A 26642-nucleotide genomic window follows, 5' to 3' on the forward strand; every position below is an offset into this window, starting at 1 on the left:
GGTTTGAAATTGCATTAGTCTCGATTGAACTTCCCGATAAGCGTCTCGCGGGAGTTTACCGTCGTGGACGACAGCTTTTCTCCTTTAAGCGGATGAAATAAAATTTATGTATCTGCCACGCGCATGTGAATAAAGCGATCGCGACACAAGTCTGAAGATCGAAATATCTTACCGAACAGGATTAAAAACAAGAGTAAAAAAATGTCGTTTTTTTTTTGCATCAAAGAAGCTTATAAGCTAAGCGTAATTACCAGTTTTTATATACGGTCCTAGGAGAGGTAGCTCATTCTATCGTAAGAGGACTAATTTGCGAAGCGCGTAAAGGCAATTAAAAGGGAAACGACGGGTCTTAGGGTTCCATTAGGTTGAATTTTCTTATTTAACGGCGCCTTTATCGCTCAAAAGGCTTTGCCACGGCTTTCATCGGCCTGCAGAAACTAAACTGCATTATCTCCTATTGGATTTCCCCATCGAAGACCGGCGCGATTGCCGTTCTCTACTCCCCCCCCCCGCTTCGTTACACTTCCCCGTTAAGAACCACAACTGTTCGCGTCGGTATTATTCCGTGGAGAGCTATTAATTCTTTCGCGACCGATTGGCAGGTTCTAAAGAAAAAAAATATAATAATTTTTCTCCCGAACAAATAAGTTTTAGTCGGAAATATATATTCGTAATTTTTAATATCTGTATTTCTGTAGATTTATTTAAAAAAATAACTCGAAAATGGAGACTGTGAAGTGAATTTTCTTTTCAACTCCGTAAAATATTTTAACAATCATCGTTACTTCGAGACCCGCGTCAAATGTTTCGAATTTTATATGCGACTCAGAAAGAAAGGGAGAATATGTTCGGGAGGAATTGTCGCGCGCTAATGTGTTTCGTCGGACAAATTAAAAGCGCGAAAATTGAGAGGAAAAAAAAAAGACGTTAAATGATTTTCATTCATTATAGCCGCCGTGGACGATCGATGGTTGCGCAAGGATATTAAAAATACATCGAGTCAATAGTTTAATCGTCGCGCAACTCGCCACTTGCACAGCGCCGATCGGACGCGATATAATTGGCCCATTACTTATATCGGCTCGCAGCCGGCTTTCACATCGGAGATGCAATTATCTCGGAATATCCGTCCCCCTTTTTAGATACGATCCGCGAGACGCATCTCGTTCGCGCAATCGTTGCATAAATTGCGCCACTTGTCTAAGAACAATCGTTAATTTATATGAAAATTATGCATTTTCTCGAGAGAAAAACGGCGCGATACAAAGGCGCGTTTACTGCGACCCTTTTACGTTCGCGGAATCTTTTTGATCTAGGTTTTCGAGGACCTCGCGATTATACGTCGCACACGTGTATAACGTGCAATGTTTCGCATCACTTCGGCGATGTTTCGCAGTGTCTCTGGCGGGGATCTATATTGCATGCGGGTGACCCCTTTCACCCTTTTCTCACCCTCGCGAAACGGCGCCAGTGCTATCGATTATCCGGCGCTCCTTCGGCAGCAGACACGCTCGGTTAATGCCAAATTCTATTGCACCTGCAATTCTTGAATGTGAATCGCTAATGACGAGAGTTCAACGGCTCCTCTCCCTCCACCCCCCGGTAATTCGATATCGTGAAACGCGATATAATCCCGCGAGTGTTATTCGTTTATAAAATTGCACGAGATAAAATCGCGCGCGAATAATTAATGTAAATAAAATGTTATGTTTTTTCCGATTTCCAACGCAATTTTATTTGCCGCGCGTCTGTCCATAATCTGCGCGAAGATTTAAGGGTGTTGTATACGCCAAAACGTGTTATAAACATGTCAAAGATATTTTTTTATTCTCAATTCGTACATAGCTCGCTTCTAAACAACATATATTTTTATAGAACAAAACATTTATATATATATATATATGTATTTATTATATGTAGGTCATATTTTGTTCCCAGTCTCCCGTCAACAAAGTAGTCATTAATGTACGCCGTAATCCCTTCAGTACCATGTCAGTTAAAATTGATCTCTCTCACACATTCGTCTCGACTCACTTTAGCATTTAGCATTTTTGGACCACCAAGATTTTTGAAATCTTTTTTTTATCATCTATAATCCTTCTTTTTATCTCACGCCATTTTAAACGTAATTCGTCGTTATGATTCTATAGTTAACGCTGCAGAGTTTTTCACGGTATTAAGATAATAATGCGCATAAATTCGTGTCACGTAGTGATTTTCGGAGAAAGTGAGATGGAAGATAATTTTTTCTCTTTTGAAAGCGATGCACGGTACGTATGACCGCAATTTGTACTGAAAGGATTAATTTATATTATATTTATCGAAGGCGCGCGTCCTAATTCTAGGGATCGTCTAACGCAATCGGGTCTTTGAGGCAAAATCGAAAAAAAAAATTTGCTACTCGAATAAAGAAGATCATCCCCCTCCGTTCTCTCTCGTTGCTCCGAGAATAAGCTTGCGCCGCTGTTAGTCGGAATTCGCGGGATAATTCGGTATGGTAATCTTATAAATGCACGTTTCCTGGTACAGTGATTAATTAAGCGCGCACTGCTGGAGTCTGATAGAGCTTACGGCGACGTGCGGTTACCTCCAGCTGCTGTCCACATTTTCAGGGTATCGCGGATGAAGATAGTTATAGTTAGCGAACCGATATCCGGTAACCGGTGCGCTATCAGCGTCTACCTCTGTAAAATTTCCCCCAAAAAACTGAACGAATCCGCCGTGGATAAGCATAATTTTGTCGTAGCACCAGAAAGTATACGGAGGCCTTAAAACTCGCGTTTCCCGATTCTTTTCGAAGCGTATATAATTGAAAGCAAGCGTTGGAAAGGGAGGACTCAATGTATAGGAGCTCGTAGAGGAGAGGCGTTAAAGATAAATCATCCCACATTGAATCGCGATAGATATAGAAAAATAAGAGCGAAGTACACTATGTCATATGTCGTCGTATATATCTTTTCAAGAAGAGTATAAAAACTTCATCTCTACAATGGAATCTCGCTTCCTCGTCTTACATTTTAGCGTGAGAAATAATTCAATATTAGAGAGAGACACTTCTTTTTTTTAATGATAAGTTCGAAGGACTTCTGCCGGGGAATTCGGTGCGCATTCGTATAAGATTGAAGGAGTCTACTGGTCGTGGGCAGGTAGGCTACGTCGAATATAGCGTCCGGCTTGATCTTAAGACGTGCTAGGCTCCGGACTCGCGTCGATGAAGTCGATGTCCGAGGACGTGGTGGCGCTCGCTCGGCGACCTTGCCTCGGCGACGCGTTTATGCGCGCTTTGACGTTCGTCGTCGAGACGCTCAGTCGGTTTCCGGTTCGCTGGGCCGGCAGATGTTGCTGCTTTGTTCTGTAATCAAAGGGTTGCGGCACGGATATATCGCGAGCCCTGGGAAGAGTGGGAAGGCGAGACGCGTCGCTCTGGGGGAGATTAACATAGACAAACATAGACATGTATACACGGAGGTGTCTCCGGGGTCTCAGCTTCGGAACTCGGGACTCGGGATTATTAGTTGCGGGAGTCGAGGGCACAGTCGCGAGTGATATTGCGAAACGGGGAAATAAAACGGGGGATTTTATTCAATTTGCAACACGTTAATCTTCAGCGATAAATATCGATGGATGGAATCACGAAGGAAAAATAAAAAAAGGAGAGAAAAATATATTGCAATCTCGAGGAAGTTTTTTTTTAATATTCAAGCGTACTTGAGTCTTTCTTCGGCACCCTTCATGGCAGTGTTCAGTTCCTCCTCCCACTGTTTCTCCTTCTTCTCTCTCTCCTGTCTCTCGATCTCGCGCTCGCGATTGTACACCCGGTATTCCGGGATGTAGGCTAATCTCCGTGTGTCTACGCTCGAGCCAGCCCCATCGGCGAACCCAGCATCCTCCGCCGAGTCGACCCTCAGCGACCTGCAACGGGATGTCGAGATATTGCTTCGACAATTAGCATATTACCTCGGTAATATGCAGTTTCGCGAGAGGAATATACGTGAAGCTCAACATGTTCGAGAGCGTAACAGTCGCTAGGGATCGGGTCGCATTGTGCTCGGGTCGTATTCGCGACGCGATGATAATTTTCTTCAACGTAATACTATCGTGATAGAAGAGAAGAAGAAAAATGTTAACGCGAAAGAAAACAATGTGAAAAGGTCAAGGGCCAATAAACGAGCAAACGAAAGATGTTCAATTAAAAATAAATCGTAAATATACAATGGAATTTAGAACTACTCTGAGTCTTTTTCGTGAAAGAAAATAATGTCCCTTTTTAGGGAAAATAATTGTTTTTCCATGAAATGTATTGTTGAACACAAGGGAGACATGTATTTTTTTTACGTGCCCATTTTGAGGCTCGAGGGAAACGCAATCCCTCAAAACGGTTGTTTATAATTATATCCAAGCGCAATTATCGAAACGTTAAATAAGATTTTTATTCCATAAATACGAGGACCTGTTTCAAAAAATATCAACTCAAAATATAGAAAGGTTTAAAAGGCTTTTACAAATACATGCGATTATGGCGAAATCTTACGTCTTTCGATCGCAATTAATGAGACGTAAGACGAAAGTTGCGGAAGTTTGCACTAAAAATGAGAGATGATACTCACTGTTATACTCACAATCAGTGAGAACTCCGTTTAACTGGTTTGGTCGATATTTTCACTAATTTGAGTTTAAGAGAGCAATGCACGAAATCTAAACCGACCTCTGTTTAGCCAGGCGTTTCTTCTTCTTGTGCAGGGGTTTCGTCTCGATTATCATTTCCTCGAGCTCGAAGGTGGGGTCGCAATTCAGGTGATCTTTCGGCGGGGTGAAGGCCGGCTTTATCTGCTTGTTTAGCACCTTGTCGAAGTCCAGGTTCTTCATTGCTCTCGCCCGCTTCAATTCTTTCAAGCACGACACTCGGGCGCTCGGTGCGAGGGTTAACAGGCGGTCCAGGAGATCGCGTATCGACGAGCCCCAGTGCGGGGGTGACTGCCTTTCCTCCTGAAAGACGAGATGTTCGTGTCGCGCGATTTTCTCCTCGCATCCGTCATAAAAATATGATGAGCGTAAACAAGAAGTTCCGAACGAAGATTGAAGATAGTAAAACTCAATGCTTCTCTCTCTCTCTCTCTCTCTCTCTCTCTCTCTCTCTCTCTCACATACACACAAAAAGCATATGTTTTTTATAAAACTTATGAGAGATAATCCTTCAAGACCGACAATATTGATTATCTCCGCGAATAAAAGGGACTTAGATCATTCTCGTAAACACGAACGTAGGTAATTCCAAGATCTTTTGTAATTACCGGAATGCGTAATGTTTTACATCGTACATCCTGCGCATTTGCTTTAGGAATCATTTCAAACCCGAGTGTCGCAAGACAGTTAAAATGTTGGTATTGTGCAAGCGAACGACATGCAAGGTAGAACCGGCGAGAACTACATAATACGCTCGTGGCTCGTGTCGCCAACGGCACGCTCATGACAAGCCCTTATTAACGTGACAGCTGGGACATGACGCAACCTTAATTAACAGAATAACGCGCACATGTTACTCAAGAGTGCTCCGGAAGAATTCGAGTGTACCGTGTAGTTTCAGACGAGGCGGAAGAAATTGAAGAGTCGCGCGACACATTTTTTTCTGTTTCGCGTGGACATTCAACGTTTTATTATTATTATTATTATTATTATTATTATTATTATTATTATTTCGTTACACTTGCGTCTTACCTTCAAGATCCTTAGAGCTTCTCTGTTGGACGTCGTGGAGTGAAGCGGATACGGTCTCTCCATGGCCAGGGTCTCCCAAGCGAGAATTCCTAGGCTCCACCAGTCCACGGCGAATCCGTAGCCGAGAACACCGTATTCCTCGCACGAGCACATGTAAATCTCCGGGGCTGATCCGCGTTAAAAAGAAGAAATGCAAGAAAACGCACCGGTCACGTTATTCGCGAGAGCGGCTCCGAATTTAAAGCGGACATAAAAAGGACGGATTTGAATTGATGCGTGGAAACGAGGGGGTATTCTTCTTTTCAAAACGTCCCTTTTTTTCTAAGCCGTGAGACTCGCTTGGTATCACCGATATTTTATTGATGCGAAGGTATATAGCTTTCGCTTAAAGATTCCGAATCTTCATTTCGTGAAGCAAAAGCCTTCGTGGGAGAATAAATAATTAACTTCGCGGAAACAAGCTATAAAAGAATAATAAAGTTGACCGCAATTATAAATTATGAACCTCTGACGTGCGTTTATATTAAATACCGAAAAAAATACGTGTACGCGATAATTTGAATAATTAAATAAATGTTAAATATATTTTGAAGTTAAATACACATTAAATATATTTTGGAAATAAAGATTAAGGCATTAGAGGAAATTAAATGAATTAATTTGAAAGTGAAGAATATGAGAATTTAAGCAATTAAAATATATCTATACGGAAAAAGGAAAAAGAAATTAGAGATGTGAGACTATTCGTTCACACATACCTATGTACGGTTTTGTCCCGGACATGGAAGTCGCCAACTGTCCGTCTTCGAGTACAGTCGCGATGTTGAAGTCTGTCACATGGGCGTGGCCTAGACAAGTGAATAACTATCTTTTGTAATCTGCCGTCATTACGTTAATGACTAAGTAAGTGAATTATTTACGCGCCTTGGAACATCCCTCTCAAACACGAGACGGCAATTACACGTAATGACTGTTGATTAATATCTATTATAAAGTAGCACCACAATCTAATACGTAATAAAAAAATTCAGAATGTCGCCATACAAATTAATATAAATATAACAAAAAGACTCCCTTGTAGGCGTACCCAATAAACAACACTTAATTTGTTCTTTTATGCATTAAATCTTGGATTAAGATTTAACTTCCCGACTCCCTGCGACGTGCTTACCACACAACCCAAGATTCATCGTTCTAAATATCTAAATTACAGAGGCGGTAAAGTATATTTTCCTCGGGGTTCCCAGCCCTCGCTCGGGGTATTATAAAAAGATGCACGGCGCTATATAATAATGGCAATTAATGTGTGTGAATAATACATGTGTGCGCTCGCGATCTTTAGATGTTTCTTGCGGGATGAACGCCTAACGAACCCTAACTACATCGCACAGCTGTACCTGTGTACTCACCAGAGAACTATTAAGAGATGGATACACACGCAACACACACACACACACACACACACACACACACACACACACACACACACACACACACACACACACACCCACACACACACACCCACACCCACACACCCACAACACACACACACACACAGCACACACACACACCACACCACACACACCACACACACCACACTACCCACACACCACACACACAACACAACACATCACACCACACACACACCACAACACACACAGCACACCACACACACACACACACACACACACACCACACACACACATCACACCCACACACACACACACCACACACACACACACACACACACACACAATTCCCCCCATTGTGACCGGGTTTCGTGCTTTAGTACCAGGCACGTGGGTATATAAGTTTGCATATAACATCAGGAAGAATGGTTTCCCTTACCTTGTAGACGTAGGGATATAAAAATTGACGACCTCTCCGTACGGAAAGCGGAATCTTTTCATTGAAGCGCGATCGTTTATCATTGTTCAGCGACAAAAATGAGAAACGTCGGGATTTGAATTTTTTGCAACCAGTTACTCAATTGATTTATAAATAAAAAGCTCGACCGTTTAAAGCGCATAACGCTGTTTACGCTCGAAATTTTATAAGAGCTCAAGTTGATTAGTTATATGATTTAAATGGAGCTTACGTACTAAAATTAAACGTTTATTTCGGAATCACTTTTAAAAGCGAGTTTTGATAACAATTTCCGATGGAAAATAATCGAGAACCATTGCGTTCGCCGTTTTGAGTATTGGTATCGACAGACGTCTATACGGAAATGAAAAACAAGTGACGCATTATTTAAATTTAAACAACTACTCGCTCGCGAATAATGTAGGAGGCCTGCGCACCCTTCGTCGGGTCTCGGCAGAAACTATCACTGACTCATAAATTTTCAAAATAGATTAGGGACGCTTCTTTGGAGCGCTCCCTCGGCTTCGTCCCACTCGCGAAGTGTTTGACGGCTTCAATCTGCTAAATTGCCTCCGCCTACTAAGGTCTCGTGATCTTCGCGTGTGCGGAGCCGCGTTTAGGTGAAATTAACGGGATAAATTGCGACGACCGCGTAGCGGATCCCCCCAGAATGCGGAAGGAAGCGAGAAATGGACTATCATATTCTCGCGATTTTACGCCGTTCGCCATTATAATCACGCCTTGAGGCTTCAATGAAAGTAGTTCTATGCGGGGTTCTCCCTCGGAAAGACGTCGAAGTTCTTCGCGTTGATAGACTGTAAATTGGACTGCAGACCGGCACTTGGAAGTTTTTTTAACGAGCCTCGTTCTGCCATATTACGCTGAATTACCTTAACTTCTTCAATTACGCAATTATTCAGGATTATAATGATTTTTAATGATATTACGGCAATGGAATTAGCGAGCGAGCGAGCGACGTGACCTTTATAAAGAGAGAGACTTTGAGGGACTTCCGCCCTTTCGCGTGCTAAGAAAAGAGATTTACTCGTAATGGTTTTTCTTTCGGGCAATTATTCACAACGAACGTTTCTCTGACGTCGCACAAAGGGCTTTCGGGAATCCTCTCGCGGCTCCAGTTTCTAAGGAGACGCCTTTCGCTTTTTCATCGATTTCCGAAGTCGACCTCATACAAGTCGATCGAATTGAACGACTTCGAGGTCCCCGCTATACATTCAACGATCGTAATAAACAGCTGTTTTGCCGTCGCCGGTGTCCTCAAGGTGATATTTTCCTCGGTATAGAATGGGCCCTGCGTCGCACGCTATACATGGAACACGAAAACCGGGGCAATAAGAGCCGGGAAACCGGGTGCGTAATTTTAAATGATGCAGAGGCAATCTCGGGATTCAAACAGCCGTCGGCCAGGTGTAGGAGGAAATTAGGATTACCCCCTTTCCCCGCGGACCACCATCCACCCACCCGGTTTCCCTACTTCTTCGGGATTGTAGATGTATGTGCGGTGCCTCTCCCCACGTCCCCGAGGCACTTCCCGATGAGACAAGCCCCTTCCCTCCTTCCCCGTCGCACCCCGTCGATCCTTTCTGTTAAAGCGGATCCGACCTTCAGCATGAGCACGCACAAACTTTTTTCGTCTCGCCAACCCTATCTGCTCAGATATATATATATATATATCGCGTCTCCCTTTTCAATTTCGTAACTTCGTCGTAGGCGGTATATTGTACTGAACGCATTGTTCGCCGTCGTTACCGCCTCGAGCTTAATTTTCGTTTGGCGGAAAATCGATGAGGCAATCGCGCGGACGTAACCGAATGTATCATCATTCTTCCAACGTTTATGCTGACAGAGTTTTCGTGGTGCCCGAGTGGCGAGGGGCCTTGGATCGCGGCAATCTAATCCTTAATTGGCTTACGGCTTGGTCTCGCTCTCTGGTATTTGTTCTGTTTGTACTTGTTCGCTTCGCTCAATTAACAAATGCGCAATAAATTACGAGCAGCCGAGGAGCCGAGGCTCTCGAGGACTCGAGACGTGTCTGCATTATTTAGCGTCGCTCTCAAGATTTGCTCGGCTTTTATTTTCCCGGCAGCCTCCGGCGCAGTCTTTGACATTTTGACGATAAATCGATATCGCCGGGGAAGCAAGGCGGAAAAAGCGTCACCGATAATTTCTGGATCCCGGCTCGGAGTCGTGAGAGAGTGGGAGGCAACATTTCCCGCATTGATAAGCGAAGGGAAGAGAACCTTATACCGGAGGAACTCTGAAAGAAACGATGAGCGAAGTACCGAAGATACGCGAAGGAGTATCGATACCCGATAAAAAATACATAATAAAATTTTCCTCTGTTTATTTTGTTACGCGACTCCCCGAGCCGCATTGAGATCTCGTAGGCACCTCGAAATCTTCACATTTTGTTCCTAACAAACGATATTATCGGAAATGAAGCTTCTATATATATATACTCTCTCTGTCAGTTAGTTTTCAAAATCAAGAAAGGCAATATACTTTGAGATCATTATTTCACAGAACTCTGCACAATAGAAAATCCATCGCCGCGGGATGAGAGAGAGCGGCAATATAGCGAAGCGAATGACGTCCGTTGCAATTAGCGATCGCGTCTTCGCACGACGCGCGGCCGCGATGTGTTTTTCTCGCAGGCAATTTCCGCGCTGCACGCGTGACGTCGCGAAGACGTCTCGTATAAGTATCGCCCACAAGTCTGCTAAATCCACATTCACAGGAATACGTATTAATCTCACCGGGATCGAGGGCGAACGAGGGACAGGACGCGGGTGGATGAATGGCGCGCGAACGCAGCCGATGGCTTAATCCCGTTAAAACCCGGCGATTGCTCCTCGCATTGCGGGCCCGCGCGAATTTGCGAATAATCTCATTCGCCGGGCGAAATTTATAGTTGCCCGAACGATAAACCCGGCGGGTCTTGCTTGATGCGCTCCGAGATGTAACCGAATCACGGGCGCGCGATTAGAAACGTTTGTCCGCGGTGGCACCGCGACATCGAGACCGGAATAGACCGGACCTCGGAATCGGCGCTTGATATGCAAACGAGAGCACGTGTCGGTGGAAAGCTTGACCCCCTGGTTTAATGACGGCTATTTCGAGATTTGCGGCATCAGATTCGTACGGTGGGCTTCCCGAATATAAATTAAAAACCGATTGTTTCGGGGGAAATTGCTGTACAACAGCTAGGAAAGAAGAGTCCGCATCCACGCGAAAACGTTGCGCACGATTCCGACTAGTTCCGGTTATTTGAATACAAAAATATGATAAACGAGATAAACGAGAAGTAAACAAAAATAAATATTGCAAACGAGAAAATAAATTTACCCTCCTTTCCGAAAAATATCTCGCTTTCTCTGTCGCGTGATTTTATTTGTTCATTCACGAATATTAAAATATAAATTAAATATGGATTTGTCTCGGAGGAAATTGCTGTGCAACAAGAAGAGCGCTCCCGCGAACGATTCCGACTACTTTCGATGATTTGAATACAAAAGTATGATAAATATTGCAAACGAGAAAATAAAAACTTACCCTTCTTTCTGAAAAATCTCTCTCTTCCTCTCTCGTACGTCAATGATTTTATTATTTGCTTTTTCGCACAAATGTTAGATACAATATAAATTAAATATGAATTGTCTCGGAGAAAATTGCTGTGCAACAGAATAGCCCATCCACGAAAACGTTGCGCACGATTGCGACTAGTTTCGATTATTTGAATACAAAAATATGATAAATATTGCAAATGGACAAGATAAATTTATCCTTCCTGGAAAGAAAAGGGAGCTTCTCTCGCTTCCTTCCCCATACGTCGATAATTTTATTATTTGCTCTTACGCCCGATTTGTAAAACGTGCGCGTGCAAGCACGTGACCGCGATCAGATTCAAAGTTCATTTACGCGAGCCACATTCGCCGCAGACACGGCGGTTACGCGAGTCTCATCCCATGTTTACATTGAGTATACGACTTTCGCATTGTGTTAAATAAAACTCAGGGATCAGCTGGCCATTGTTAAAGCCGTGGCTTGAAATAGAAGTGGGGATGTGTCAAACGGATTTGTTTGTCGTGGAGATTGTGACGTTGTGCTTTTAAACTCTTTGGCGACGCGATCTTTCCTCACCGTTAAAATTCACAATGAGCTACGGGTACAGTTTTATTTAATAGACGCATATTAATTTACGCATATTAAAATTTACGCGATATCATAATTAAATATCAGTTTATTAATCTAAAATTAATAATTAATTTTAATAATTAAAAGCTCTCATAACGCCCTCACATAAATGCAAAATGCACACACACACGCTGAGCTTATGTAAATAAAACAATCAAATAATTTAACGAGTTAAACCCCTAAATAAAGTTGCCAAATAAGAGATATTTGTGTGCTTTATCTGCACTTATTACGAAAAACGACGATATATCGCTGTCAGATTTTCGGATGTTTTTCCGAGATAAGCGGGAATGGGAACTTTTTGGGAAAATCCCACTCTGCGGAATTAAGCTCTCTCGAGTATTATTCGTATTATTATTCTCGCGCGACCGCGGTCGAGTGCCAGCTTGCGCGGATAAAGGTGGGAGTTCGAGAGATCATCGACTCACCCTCCTCGTCCAGCAGTATGTTGTCCGGCTTGATATCCCGATGGATGATCCTGTGGGTCTGCAGGTAATCGAGCGCCAGCGCGATCTCGGCCACGAACAGCACGACGCTCTCCTCGCCGAACACAACCTCCTGCTGAATGTGGTACCTCAGGTCGCCGCCCAAAAGCAGATCCGACACCATGAAGAGGTCCTCCTCGTCTGCGAACAGAACGACAGGCGTAACAGGCGCGTAAATCCTCTCTTCTAGTTCTTCCACGCACCCCCTCCCCCCCTCCAAGCCCCAAGGTTGCCCCTTTTTCGTCACGTTCGCGAGACGAAAGCGGCGGGTGGCTTCGTCGAACGCTTAACCGATCAATATATTGGCCCAGTATAGTCAAGCACAGAGTATGCGTTATTGTACCGATATTTTAACGTGCGAGCGATAAAACCGATTCCGAACAATACGCGGTATATATATGAGTCTGCCTCTCGGCAAGCAGACGCGACGCGAAACCGCACGCGCGAATTCTACGTAATATGTATTATATGACGCGGCGCCTGTTAAAAACGTTCGAACGATGAAAATCGATGAATACGATGATGGTAATTTCCCTGGTTTGCGCATAAAACGTTAATCGGGGGGCAGCTGCCGAATAAATTTTCAACGAGTAATTTTTAATTACGTCATTTTTACACAAAATCGCCGTGACTTTATTATTCTGCTATGCATAATTTGCCGTCTTTTTATTCGGTGGCGTTGCTAAATATTCATTAATGATACTCTTCCGTCGAGATACAATTAAAAATGTTAAAGAATTACCTTTTTTTTGCATAAATTACCTTTAGCGATCAAGGAATTAGAACACAAAGCTTCTGTTATAATTAAACGTTACATTCAATTTATTCTATCCACGTGCCTCCGTTAGCTTGCCTCATATATTCCACGTATAAATCACGTATATTGGAAAATGTGGTGCAGAACGATATCCTTCGAATGACACGAATGAAAATAGAAAGTACAATAGCTATACGCGGTATATGAGAAAACTTTTAACTTGATTATTTTATGGACACAAGGTATTTGTACACGGCGATTGTAATTTGCTAATTGTCGCACGGTGACCATATTAATGTCTACATATATCATATATACATAGATATAAATTTATGCAAAGTAGATGTCCCAGAGAAATTTCTCAAAAATTTATTATTTATAAAATTAAATTATAACTATTATTTATAAATTGTACTTATTATTTATATATATATACTAAATTTTAACAAACCGTGTACTTATTGTTTCAACATTGAAATAATTACTGTTCTGAAAGTTGCAAAGATATCAAATGCACGACAGATGTTTCTTTTTCTCAATTTCGCGAGGTCGCAATTATTACTTCCATTTGCTTCTACTTGCTTAATTATCATCGGTTCTTTTACGCGGGAAATCTCAGTGATTCCTTTAGATCGCATTCTTGTTATCCAAATCAGCGGCCTATCCATTAAAATCTTTGACGACAAAAAATTCGATGACACAGTTTCGTTATTTACAAGCCGCGTCTGTGTGTGTCTCGTTTAGAATATTTAGTTTAATATATGACCCATCTGAAGAGTCGGTTGACTGACGAACCCTCATTAAAGTCTTTACGGCAACTGCGAGCTTCATATTGCTCGTTTTTGCATAAATATTTGCACCCGCCCGTATTCCCGACGTCGAGAGAACAGTTTCTTTCAATAAAGTGCTGTGTGTTTTTGCGAGATAAGCGTAATATCGTTTAATCCGCGTTTGTCTACCGCGCGAATAAAAAACCCGAAAAAGCGACATCGTGCCTATGGTTTCGCGCCGATAAAGAAAATATCGTGCGTTTCGCATTTTAATATTTGCGGTTCCTTTTTTACGTAAAAAAAATCTACAGTGTCTATTGTCACTGTAAAGATTAACGTGCGAGCGTGGAAATATCATTCGAGTTGGATTCTAGCGAAAAAAGAGAAAATTATAGTGATAAATGATTCTTGTAATATTAATAAAATAATTTACAAATTAAGATTTTCTTAATGACGTGAATGAATAAACTTGATTTCAACAAAAAAAAATCGAAATTTAATTATAAAGCTATTAAATTAAAGAGCAGTAAGAGATATTACCACGTTTAATAAAAATCAGTTTAAAATGTTCAGAGAGTCTCGGGTTCTTTTTATAAATACTCAAATTTAATTTCACAAACGTTTCGCTATTTCCGCGATCGTTTCCTCGCGGGTCTGAATTCACGAAAATTATCCATCGCTCTGCATTGCGTTAATTATCGCGATCTTTATTAATTTATGATAAAAAGCGATTGTTATACATTTGATTTACAATGGAATATTACAATTTTTAGCATTTATTAAAATTCGTAGCTGTACAAACATATATTACAAATTGTCTTTTACAACGCTTGCTTTGACATGAATCTCTCTTGGAATTTGGTGTTTTTTCGTAGAGAAAAAATGTGAACCTTAATCTTTTTGATTCTTCGATCAAAGGTTGAAGGCTGAATTTTTCCCGGCGAAAATATCGTACTGTCAACGTTTCAGAAATCGCGAGGCGCGACAAAAGAGAGATGAAACACGGTAAAGCTAATAAAGGATTCGTGAAGAAGTTTTTCTAGGACCTCTTGGAGCACACCTGGTGTATATTTTACGCGTTTCCCACGAGATTTGGAAGAATGACTCGGGGGTGTGATCGATGTCTCGAAAGACGATTTACCTTGAAAGCTGAACCATAAATTCACCAAGCAGGGATGCTCCAACTTCGACAGAATCTCGACCTCCCTCGCCACATTCTTCAGGGCGCCCCGTTCCGCGCACTCGTTTTTATGTACGTACTTCATGGCGTACATATTGCCGGTACTGTCACGTTTTTGCACGATGCAGACCTGTGTGTGGCAGAAATTGCATCGAAATTTAATTCCGCCCGGCAAATTCGCTGAAACCGCGTTTGGCTGTCTGCGAGTTTTCTCGAGTCGGCAAATTCAATATTCACGGAATATGTAATTTTCCTTGCAGAATAATAATAAAGGGAAGGAGCTAAAACTTGGTCGTTTATTTTCCTGGGCAATTTGCGATAGGCTGTAGTGTTGATGTTTGCTTTACGCTACTTTTTGTATCGCTCTAATTACCACGTGTTACTTGAGAGAAAACATTTTTCGCGGTGTCTCCGTAAAAAAAAAAAATCTGGAATAAACCGAAAACAATTTCAAGCCGCGAACGACAGCGGTCCTCGTCCGTTACATAAGATTTAATTCCCACTCTAATATTTGTTCAAGAATTATGGGGGAGCGTCGCGTACTCGCTCCCCCATAAAAATTGAGGGAACGAGTTTCGGAATTTTCGCAGCGACCTTATCCGATAGATATAAAAGCGTCGTGGAACGCACTTTTTTACGATCGGGAGCGTGACGCATTTTACAGGGGCATAAATGCAATTCGCGCTCGCCGCGTTTTACGTTACGGACCGAATAAATGCGCGCCCGTTGGTCCGTGCGTCGTTCTTCAAATAATATATTTACGTTATAAACTTGTTCGGCGCGCGGTTAATGGACTACGCGCGACTACGCGCGAACTCAAAAGAGCCACGGTGTGTTGACAAGAAGACAAAAATCCACTAGTTCCTTCCTGACGTTCAAAAGCGTTTTCCGCGAGGGTGTGAAGCGACGTGTAAATTACTTTGCGACTCGACGTATTAGCGAGACCGCGCGGAGAACAACAACGGGGCGCCTGTTATCGCGCATGTAAAAGAGTAATTGCCGGGCTAAACCGACCGTTAGGATTCCTGTCGAGATAAACGGCGCGGGAGGCCGCAATCTGGACCGATTCTGAAATCGTCGAATTCGCGAATAAAGGCCGCGCGAAAACGCTCGGGGACTCGGTTTGTAACGATATATAGCGGGCACCCCGTTGTGTGCGGATCCGGCTGGAAAACAACTCGTGACCTACCTTGCCGAAGCTGCCTTTCCCAATGGCGCGTAGGATTTGAAAATGATCGAAATTCACTGCAACACATAAATGAAAGTCAATGAGGGGGGATGCGAATTTAACGGTGAGTATGAGTAGCGCCGCATTGACTCCCGCTAATGAAGCGCGATCCTAACAGTCGATGGATAATCGCGTAATGGTGCACGGGGTATTTTCGCGTTTCTGCAATAGGTATACGTTAAACTCGATGCCAATCGAAATCGGCTCTCGTCGGCATTGGCAATTTGAAAATCACCCTTTATCGCGAAACATAAAGGTGTCTTGTTAAGCACAGCGGCTCGTAGATACGCCAATTAAACCACCCCTTTGGCAAGCGTGGAAAGCGCGGTTTTAGCAGCGGTTTCGTTTGGCCAGCTCTATCGCTTCCGCGAAAAATTTGAAATTATTTGGAAACTGCAGCGTCTCTCTCGATATTGATACCCCGGCAGGGATTCTGGCGGGGATCGATTTCGCCGGATGTATATAGACGCGTAGTTTATATTGCACCGAACACGCAGTTCCGGTCTTCCCGAAATAGCCAAAAGCGCATAACCGGAGAAGCGCATAGGAGCAACTTGAGAATATCGAGCTTGATCCGACTTACGTGAGAACTGATGTTCTCTCTCTCTTCTCGCCCGTAGTAAACTTAAACGACTTTGAAACGAAGTAATAATGGTATACGATAATTGAGATAATGTGCATTGTTAAATATTAAAGGATGAAAATTAAACCGATACCTTGAGTTTATATAACTTTTTTTTTCTATTTTTAACTACCATGTGTGTCGAAATGTATTATTTTAACATAAAACAGAATTTTAACTCCATTGGTTTAGTTAAATTAACGACATATTAAATACTCAGCAGTGGCGACCTACAGGCATGGTTAAAAATTGTTCACTCAAATTGAGTATAATTCGACACTATAAATTTAAACAGTGTGACATACACGATAAAGTTAATCAATTTTGAGATAATTTTGCAGTCTCCTTTTGGCGTAGATATTATTTCTTCGGACATAAATAATTTTTCCGTAACTCTGTATTATTAAAAATTTAATTATAAATATAGATTAAAAATAGATGTGAGACGTATCCGGAAAACAAGATCGGTATTTTCAACATTCGTCACAGGAGCTAAAAAGCGAATCACGCGCGCGGAGACAGAGTCGCGAAGAAGGCTCTCTTTTTCCAGGAATTTAATTACAATGGGATTGAATAATGGATTTTTCCCGGTGAAATTAAACGTCCGTGGGACTGTCGCGCGATATACTACAGACAAGATTTATTAATAGCCCCCGGCAACAGCTCGATATTCTGTAATCGAGTCGTAAAACCGAAGATTTCTGCACGCAACGTCGCGCCGTATCGCGCATCTCTCGCGAGATATCGCGAAAGTTATAGCACCAGCGAGGCATAAACGTGATAGAAGAAGCTGATTCTCCGTGAAACGGTGCGTGTTATCGATGCGTATATCCGTTCGAGCAAGAATTCGAGTTATGCGAATTACACGATACCCAAGCGAGGCGATATAACGTGAGCGCGGCATCTCCACTAATATTATTCTACGTACCTATTTCATAACGTCTCGGTAGTAAATATATCTCAAGGATATGATCTTATAATTCTCGCTATATAAGAGAAAATTTCCTTCAATCGAGATCAAGTTCTGTACAAGGTAATTTGCTTCATTACCGTCTTTTTTTGTCTTTGTTTATTTGTTATGTAATGATTGATTCAGCTTCTGGTCAATAGCTTTTCCAGCTTTAATCAGCGCACTGCTATCTTTAGCGTCGATGCTGACTCCTCCGCCAGTTAAATTTAGGTAAACGCTCTATATAACGAGTTCAATTAGATCGTAATAAAGGAATAACTTTTTTTCTTCGTTGCTTGAAAGCGACTGTTAACGTTACTTTGTACACTCGCCTTCGCAACAAATATACATATAGAAAAATATAATAGAAAAATAGGCGCATTTTTCAAGCTGTATAAGATATATATAGCGACTAGACTAGAAAGCCAAATCCACCCCTTTTCGTGCTTGAAGCGGAGAGTCGCGCCCATTGCTCCCGTTCATAAAATATCAGAATCGACCGCATTAGGTATATACGCGTGTGCGCGTGTGTGCAACTCAGAGCCTGTACTCATTGTCAGCATTTCCGCGTAACGTGCCCGCGAGGCTCATAAAAGATTCGCGCCGTCTTCGCTTCGCGAGCCATATATAGACGGAGTATTACCTTCTTCTCCGGGGGTGGGCGCGCTCCGGGTCGACTGATTGGCACCCATTTTTCCTCAATGGACGTCGGACGTATAACGCGTCGGCGACCGTTGTATGTCGCATCGGTGCGAGCGCACTGCCGACGAAGACGACGGTGAGATCCGGTCGGCGTGGGAAGTCTCATCATATTTCCGCATTGTCACGGCGCCGCGACGCCTCGTCGCGCGGCCCCACCTTCATCGGACGACGCGCACCATCTTCCACGACCGTGAGAGACGAACAGGGTGAAAAAAAACCGGCCGGCCGTCACACGTGTGCCAAATGGCTCTCTCTCTCTCTCTCTCTCTCGTTAAATCCGTCGCCGGTTGATCGAGGCGATGTCCCTCGGTCGGCGAAGGAGGGATAGGGGAGGGAGCAGGGAACGGCGGGGGCAACGCCGGCGTTAATTAGCAGCGGCCCGCCGCTGCTGATTCGAGCGGCTTAATTAACGGATCGCGCTAACGCGCGGGATAATTGCCCCATCAGGTACCGTCGATGATCCCTCCGACGACAATGCGGGGCACTTGCTCGCGGCGCATCGGATCTTACTTGCGACGTGAACGACGACGGCGGCGCGACGGCTGGTCCCCCTGTAACAGATGTATCCCTCATAATTACTCCTCGTCACTTTAATCGCTTTCGAGCGAGGTAACAGAGCGCGACGAGCGACAACTGTGTCGTGACACGATGAATGATACGAGATGTCGTCAAATTAGCGAGCTTACCCCGCGCGGATTGATTGGGGAGACGATTGGACGGCCTAATTAAAAATCCGATTGTAGTTTCCACAAACATTTATATGATCAATATTAAGTATACCGAGAGAAGCCGGGCGCCAGATTAGAACTCTATATTATCGAAATATGCGTGTCGAACCCTTTGCGGTTTTGTTACTTTTTTTTCGAATTGACGAAGACATACTCGCGATAACCAGCATAATAAATTATATTTTTGGGATTTGCATAAATTCCCCCAAGTAATAAAAATTCTTTGATTCATGTTGGATCAGCCGACTAATATTTAATCTTCGCTCATTTGCGAGAAATAATTTGGACCGCAAAGAGTTAAACGTAATAATACGAGAAGAATAATATAATAATAATTTTCTTGTCCACGTTAAAGATCGGGATGTTAACGATAGAAAACTTTTCATGCGTTCAACATTGAAAATAAACGGAGGAGAGCGCGCGTATTTACATGCAAATAAATAAAAATGTGAGAGCGAAAAAAAAAGGATATACGGTAACGGCCTGGTTTTCAAAATGCTAAAACTATATCCCCGTCGAATGACAATGGAGGGCTCTTTCGCATGAATGAATTCTGGAGCATCCTCGTGGGTAGTCTCGATCGAACACGAACAATCGCTCGTTTCTCTCCATCAACGAGACAACGGGCCCCTCCCTCTCGTCACATTGTATTAATCGGCGGATATCTGTGCGCGATTCACCCGCGCACCACCACCACCACCACCACCACCATCACCGTGCAAACGGGACCGCGCGGCATCGGTGCCAATTAACAACGTTGATTAGTTGGTATACGGGCGCGGCAAACACGCTGACGTATATAGCTGCCACCCGAAATTGCAGCACGAATGGAGATCCGTGCATTAGACATATTACGCACACGTACTCGACGTTGTACACATGCCCCCATTGTGAATCTTCACCTTTGACCTAATTACATCCACGGTCTGGTCGAAACGCGCTTCATTACCCTTCGACACGCGATTATTTCAACTGGTCGCAGCGCGATTGACCGCGCGAACGGGACGCAGAACGAGCCTAAAAAATCAATTGCGTCGATGAAAGAATGAGGGATCTTCGGAAGGAGCTTTTATGTCGTTCGACAAGAATGATATACGATTATTCGGAAAAAATGAAACGATTACGGCGGCAAGTAAAATAACTATAATTGCATGTAATAATAATAATTATTATATAATTTATATATATATTGTATAATAACTATGATAGAACAAGACTAAAGAATAAAAAGGAAAAGTTGAACTATGAGAGTCAAACACGGTTATCTGTGAATGATCACTACGAAGAAAAATGAAAAATGTTATTTCCACCGAAGTTGTGAATCGAGCTTATCAGGACTGTCGTAGGGGGAAGGTACGCGAAGATATTGAATTTAGCGACGATATTAAATTTATATCGGAGAGACACATCGGATACGGGAAACGTGATGCATCTCGCGTCACTACACACATGCGTCGCTCCACGAGGTGTCGTGTACGATGTTGAACCTACGGTGTCAGCGCATTTCGCGTTACTCGGAGCATGCAGGGTCACTCACGTGCGCTACGTCTTGCGAAGTAACATCCTTATTACCGCAACCCATCGTTAGACGAACAAGCCACGACGCGACGCGCGGAGCAGTAATAATTAGTTTTTCGAGATCGTAACACCGTCGCGCGCGCTCGTACTTGTCCTTATTTAATTTTCCTTTTATTCGCCGACGATCGTACGCCAGATAAACAAACGGGTAATCCCGACGTGATCGATATGGGGAACGATGCGGCATATTAGCGGCGTATAACGGATCTAAATTGCTTCTTGGTGTCTCGGTTTCGAAGCACTGTAATAGCGCTAAAACGCGATTTACGCCAGCATTTGTATTCATAATGTCGCAATCCGTAATTGGGCTGTATATTTCAACCGCGGGAAGGTACTCCGGATTGTGGGAAAGTGGAGTAAAAATAAAGTCCGACGGCTATAAAATTATTATCGTTTAGCGCTCGCGATGGTGTAGAGCGGTGTTTCAAACTTGTGACCAGGGGATTTTTCCTTTCTCTCTTTATTTCGAGGGAACAAAACGCATTAACATTTAGAGCGCCCGCGAAAGGTCTCGTATATAGATAGTTTTTTCCCCGAACAAAAACACCGAAGAAAACTTTCCATTACGGACAGGCAAACTTCGTCCATGACGGAGTTTTCTTATCATCGAGCAACATCGAGGTTGTCGAATAAACGTTAGAGCGAATGAATCTTCCTCGTGTACATATCTCGACATTTTCATTCGATCTCGACGCTCGCGATGTTAGGTCGGAATACACATTTGTCGAGGCATACATCAACCTATTCATTCATCATGCTTGCTTTACCATCGCACGTTTTATCAATAGAGGGGAACGTGTGGTTGCGTGTGTTCTAACAAAACATCGCGATGCTCGACATAACGTCAAATGCAAGGAAAGAAAGCTTCTTGACACTCGGCAATATAGGATGAGTAAAAAAAAAAATAATAACCATAACCGTATTAATGTTAATTATCTCCCAGTGGAATGTCGAGTAATATAGAGATGGAAGTGACTTTAAATTTCGAGAACGTCATTTAGCATCATTATATTCAAAGCTCTCCGCGATTATCAGTAAATTATTATTAATTAATTAAATAAGCTCCGAGAAATGTCAAGAGTTTACCATCGTTTCCCCATCTAAGTTTAATTTGCCAATTTACCAATTTGCAAGTAAGCTCTGGGCGAGTAAGCTTCGCTATACCGTTCGCGACCTTTTAATACCAATAATAATCACGCAGTGGAAAACTCAGTAAAGGTTGAATAACAATTTTTGTGTAAACGTCAAAAAAAGTTTTCGTTATTTGAGAGTGTACAGACGAACGGTGCTTATATCACGGCCGACTCTCACGACGGATTTCAATTGCCCCGTCAAAAATATAATATTTATTAAAGTAAAACGCGCGACGCGCGGTTTTTGATCTCCATTCGAACGACTTCCGATCTGGTTGCTCACGGCATCCCCAAAGCTGGGGGTCCGAACTTTGTGAATAACAGCGCCGATATAAAAACGCGCACCGTTTATACCGCGTAACCATTGCATATGGTGGAGGAAGGATCCGCGAGGCGGAAAATTCGCTTATTCGACACCGCTGGAACGAACGCGAACGCCTTTAATAAAGTTTCGTGAATTACTTTGCGCCAACCGACGTCAAATCCGATTTGCACGTTCGCGTGGATTCGACAAACTTGTCGTCTGACGACGGGAACGAGAGCAGCCGCTGCCGAATTTAATTACGCGATGCATTGTGCGCTAAACAGCGCGTTTCGATGAACAGGCATGAGCTCGGGGGGAGCTCGCGCGGGAAAGACAGATGTGCTATTTTCCGAAATTATGCGCAGAAGAATTTCCTTGCATTTTCTTGCATTATCGTTTCAGGCAACTTAACGTAATAAGGCACGTAAATAAAACTGTAAATTGAGATTTACAAGTGATACGTGATACGTGATACCTAATATAATGGATCTTTATTTCATATTCTGCGAGGCTCGATCAATCTCGTATTTTGCGTGCTGTGCAACATGTTTATGAATTTTATATACATATATTTAGGATATGTCTATATACATTAAAATACAAAAGTAATATACGTATTAAGTAACATAATTATATGATCGCAAAATTCTATGCATTATATAATTTGTGTCAGATTTCAGAACAGAATGTTATTTATATTTTTACACACCGTACATTTTCATATGTATGTGTGTGCACTTAAAATATTTTATATATGCACATATGCGTATACCTGATTTTTTAAAATGTTTTTGCATTGCACGGCACACAGTTATAAATAAAACTTTATCCCAAATTCTAACAGAATGTGTTTTCAACTTTAGAAGAGATATTGAATTTTAGGTCAAAGAATGTGGATACCTAAGAATTCTGTTTTAATGTCTAAAATAAAAAATTATTTTTTCTAATATACATATATATTGTGATAGAAAGAAAAAAAGGGTCATTTGAAGAGTGCGGTTTAGATAAATATTCATAACAATTATATCAAGAACATTGAGAGAGAAACAATGAACCTCAGGTTCTGGATTCCCTTCAATATCATAGCTCAGATAATATATAGGTACATTACGCGAATTACAATGAATATAATATTACAATGAGAGAATTACGCATTATGCAAATAAAATGAATATGCCACATGCGTCATCCTGGCTTTTGATAATTGTTCCGTGATAACGCGATGTCGAGATTCTACGAGCAAGAGGGCTTTCTTTAATTGATATCCTGGTCCTTATAATCAGACATGGAAAACATCCAAGGAACGTTCTAATTTTCAGGGTATCGTTTGTACGCTTTCAGGCACCTTTTGAGGTCGTTCGTATTGTTGGAAGCGATATTTTACGAATATAGCGCACAAACGGGAGACGCGGATCGGGAGAATATGCTCTCTCGTCCTTTATGGAACTTACGCGACCGTAAACATCGAAATCTGTGAGACCGAAGTTAGGAAGGAGCGTTTATAACTTGCGAACAAGAGCGCGCACCCCGTTCGGGGTGCCTTCCCTCAATTACAATATGCACCGTACTCGAGGCGGAGTCGAGTCACCGAGTTGTAGTTGCGCTGCAAACAAACGTTTGAAAGTTCATTCGTCAGATGAGATTTTTCAAAGCGTCCCGTTACGCGTTCTTTCTCTCTTTTAGTATTTCGACTCTATTTTGAAATCGACAAAATTCGTCGACAAAAACGTATATCGCAGCGATAATCTATACCTCTACCATTTCATCGAACTCCACGGGATTGCGAATAAAACGCGTTTCATAAATTATACTTCCGTAATGTTAATAAGTAAGAAATGTGTATACCTAATCTCATCAACAAGAGTATAAGTAATTTAAATAACGAGAGTTGCAAATTAACTTTGAAATATGCACAATTCTTTGAGAATTTGTAATTATCATAATTAATTGCAATACATGGCCGCTCGGAAAATGTACCTACTACGTCGAGAAAATTAAGTTTTCGTATACTGTGCGATTTAATCTCTTCCGGTTGGACTGCGAATAAATCTTGTTGATAGAAATCTCGTACCGCAAACGGATTCGCGTTTCCGCGCGTACATAACGTCGCGTAATAGCGATTTCATTCCTTGATAGTAGTCTCGATAGTAGTCTATTCTGCATGCATTTCGATGTTAAGCGCGCAGCGTCGTGGAAGCAAACATGCAGGACAAATATATACATTGAGTGTATGCGGGTTCTATACTTGCACCACTATCTTTACACAAATATGGAACTGTAACGATTTCTTGATCAAGAGCTCCCGAGAGTTGACTTTTCTGCGGCGACTTATAATAGAGGCTTTAATTACGAGGTCATCTAAGATTACGAGAGATTAAGTCTTCCGGAAGGAATTAAAGCTTCAGAGTCGGGGGGGGGGATGGTCACTTCTCGTCCAAACTCAAACTCTTAACTAGAAATATAAAGATAACGAATATTAGCTATCAATAATTAAAAGAACCGACTTTAATTTCCCACTAAATTTTTTAACACGCAACCAACCTCGTTTCCCAATTTATTGAAGAGTCCATAATTAAAGGGAGAGGGAAATAATCGACAATGCTTCATGCAGTTATATTATTAATAAATATTTCCACGCATATAACATGTAACACCGACGGCGCTTCTAGGTGAAACAATAATCGAACTATTGGACGTTCCACTAACGTGACACGTGCGGCGAAGTCGTGATTTTCTAAATACATTATAGTGCCGTTTGGTGCAACAACCATGCAACTCGCGCAATTAAAATCTATGCAGGGTGAAACTGCACAGAAACTCTTTCCTTCCAATTATCTAAATAGAACAATATGTATAGAATTACATAATTTTACCAATAATATTCACAACGTATTAGGAAAAAAAAAAAAATTAAAGCGATCAACGCTAACTCAAAAATAATGTGAAGTAAATGAATAATCACGCTCGCGTGTATCAAATACTGTAAATAATAAAATACCAATAAACGAGCAACAGTACTTGTTAGAGAAAAACTTCGCGTATCAATTTAAATACAAAGTGTCGAAAATAATAAAATAATCGACGTGACGATGAAGATGAGAACAAGAACGAACAGAAACGGAAATGAGAATCACACAAGCAGTCGCGCTCCATCAAAAACTTATTCGCCTATTAAAAGACATCAATATTCTCGACAGAATACCAATACACGTCTCCACCGGCATCGAGCGACTTTCAGCTTCGGCCGTGTCGGACACGATTACAACACCAAAAACATTTCCCGCGTCCTACATCAGAGGTATATCGAGCTCGACCCGAGTTCTGCGTGTGATTGTTTCAGCCGCGAAAAACGCGATCCTGGTCACCACCTGTTGGGGCACACCCGCGGGGGCACAGAGGGAGAGAGAGAGAGACCTTTCGCGATCGCGCGGCCCGCCGCGCGGAAGCTGGCGCGCCCCGCGCGTTTACTCCGGAGCGTTCCGGAGCGAGATCGAGATGAGGATCCGGACGTGCCGCGTTCGCGGTCGCGGTCGGCGCACGAGTGCGCCGCGAGGACGAGCGTTGTTCTTCCACGGCCGCCGCCGCGCCGGTTTCGACGACGACGGTGCTGGGGATCGCGCAACACGGCCGCCGCGCGTCTGCGCCCGAGCGGGAAGCCGCGTGCCATGTGCACGAGGACCGATATGGATGGCGGGGGGGGGGGGAAGGGCGAGGGATGACGAAACGAGGAGCAAACACGAAGGGTGTCTCGGCACTCCGTCACACTCCGTATAATCCACTATATCTCGACAGCACGGAAGATCGTATACGATGTGAGACGAATGAGAAAGCGGGATGTGTAAGACGCTGATGGGGATAACTGGCACTTTCGCGCCGGTTTCCAGAAGCGAACGGTGCCGCGAGGACGCGAGCGCGAGAGGACGTGAAATAAGATGTAAAGTGCGATAAATAATATTCAGAACGATCGATCCTTCGCGCGATCTCTGCGATCCGCGAGGAATATGGAAAGAGCCCATTGCAGACAGCGCTAAATGTCCCAATTTTGGATACGCGCGCTGCTGCCTGGGATGGTACGCGAAGAGACACGTGGCGTAAGAAAAACGAGAGAGGGGGATAGAGAGAGAGAGACGGAATAATTTAAATATTCAGAACAGCTAGGACGCTTTGCATAATTCGCACGACTGCTTTACGACGCTCGAGAGATGAATTATAAAAATACGACGACGTAAGGGAAAAAGGGAGAGAGACGGTGGCGAGCGAGAATGTTCGGAATATTCGGGATGTAACTGGCCCTTTGTGTACGCTTTTGATACACGCTCGAAAGTCGAGTGGCGATACGTGAAAAATAAGACGCGTAAAGGAGCGAGGAACAAGATGTAAATATTCAGAATATATGTACGGTGCGCACACTCT

The 26642-nt window shown here is 42.8% G+C and overlaps 1 protein-coding gene across 4 annotated transcripts; it reads right to left on the reverse strand.

Annotated features, from left to right (window-relative positions):
• Positions 1-1808: 1808 nt before the first annotated feature.
• LOC143897263 (serine/threonine-protein kinase 32A) lies at positions 1809-25830 on the reverse strand. Of its 4 annotated transcripts, none has more exons than XM_077405773.1 (10): positions 25644-25830; positions 18428-19037; positions 16175-16230; positions 14947-15115; positions 12222-12419; positions 6474-6563; positions 5716-5882; positions 4706-4986; positions 3709-3912; positions 1809-3352 (listed from the first exon to the last, which is right to left on the reverse strand). In XM_077405773.1, the coding sequence occupies exons 2-10, from the start codon at positions 18474-18476 to the stop codon at positions 3181-3183; spliced, it is 1386 nt and encodes a 461-aa protein (XP_077261899.1). In that variant the 5' UTR covers positions 18477-19037; positions 25644-25830; the 3' UTR covers positions 1809-3180. The 4 variants fall into 4 exon arrangements, with proteins under 4 accessions (XP_077261899.1, XP_077261898.1, XP_077261900.1 ...); XM_077405772.1 differs by having other exon boundaries at positions 25432-25830; XM_077405774.1 differs by lacking the exon at positions 25644-25830 and adding an exon at positions 20752-23162.
• Between the last annotated feature and the right edge of the window lie 812 nt (positions 25831-26642).

The sequence above is a fragment of the Temnothorax americanus genome, unplaced genomic scaffold (genome assembly GCF_048541705.1).
Source record: "Temnothorax americanus isolate GAGA-0224 unplaced genomic scaffold, ASM4854170v1 Scaffold2, whole genome shotgun sequence".
Classification (NCBI taxonomy): Eukaryota; Metazoa; Arthropoda; class Insecta; order Hymenoptera; family Formicidae; genus Temnothorax; species Temnothorax americanus.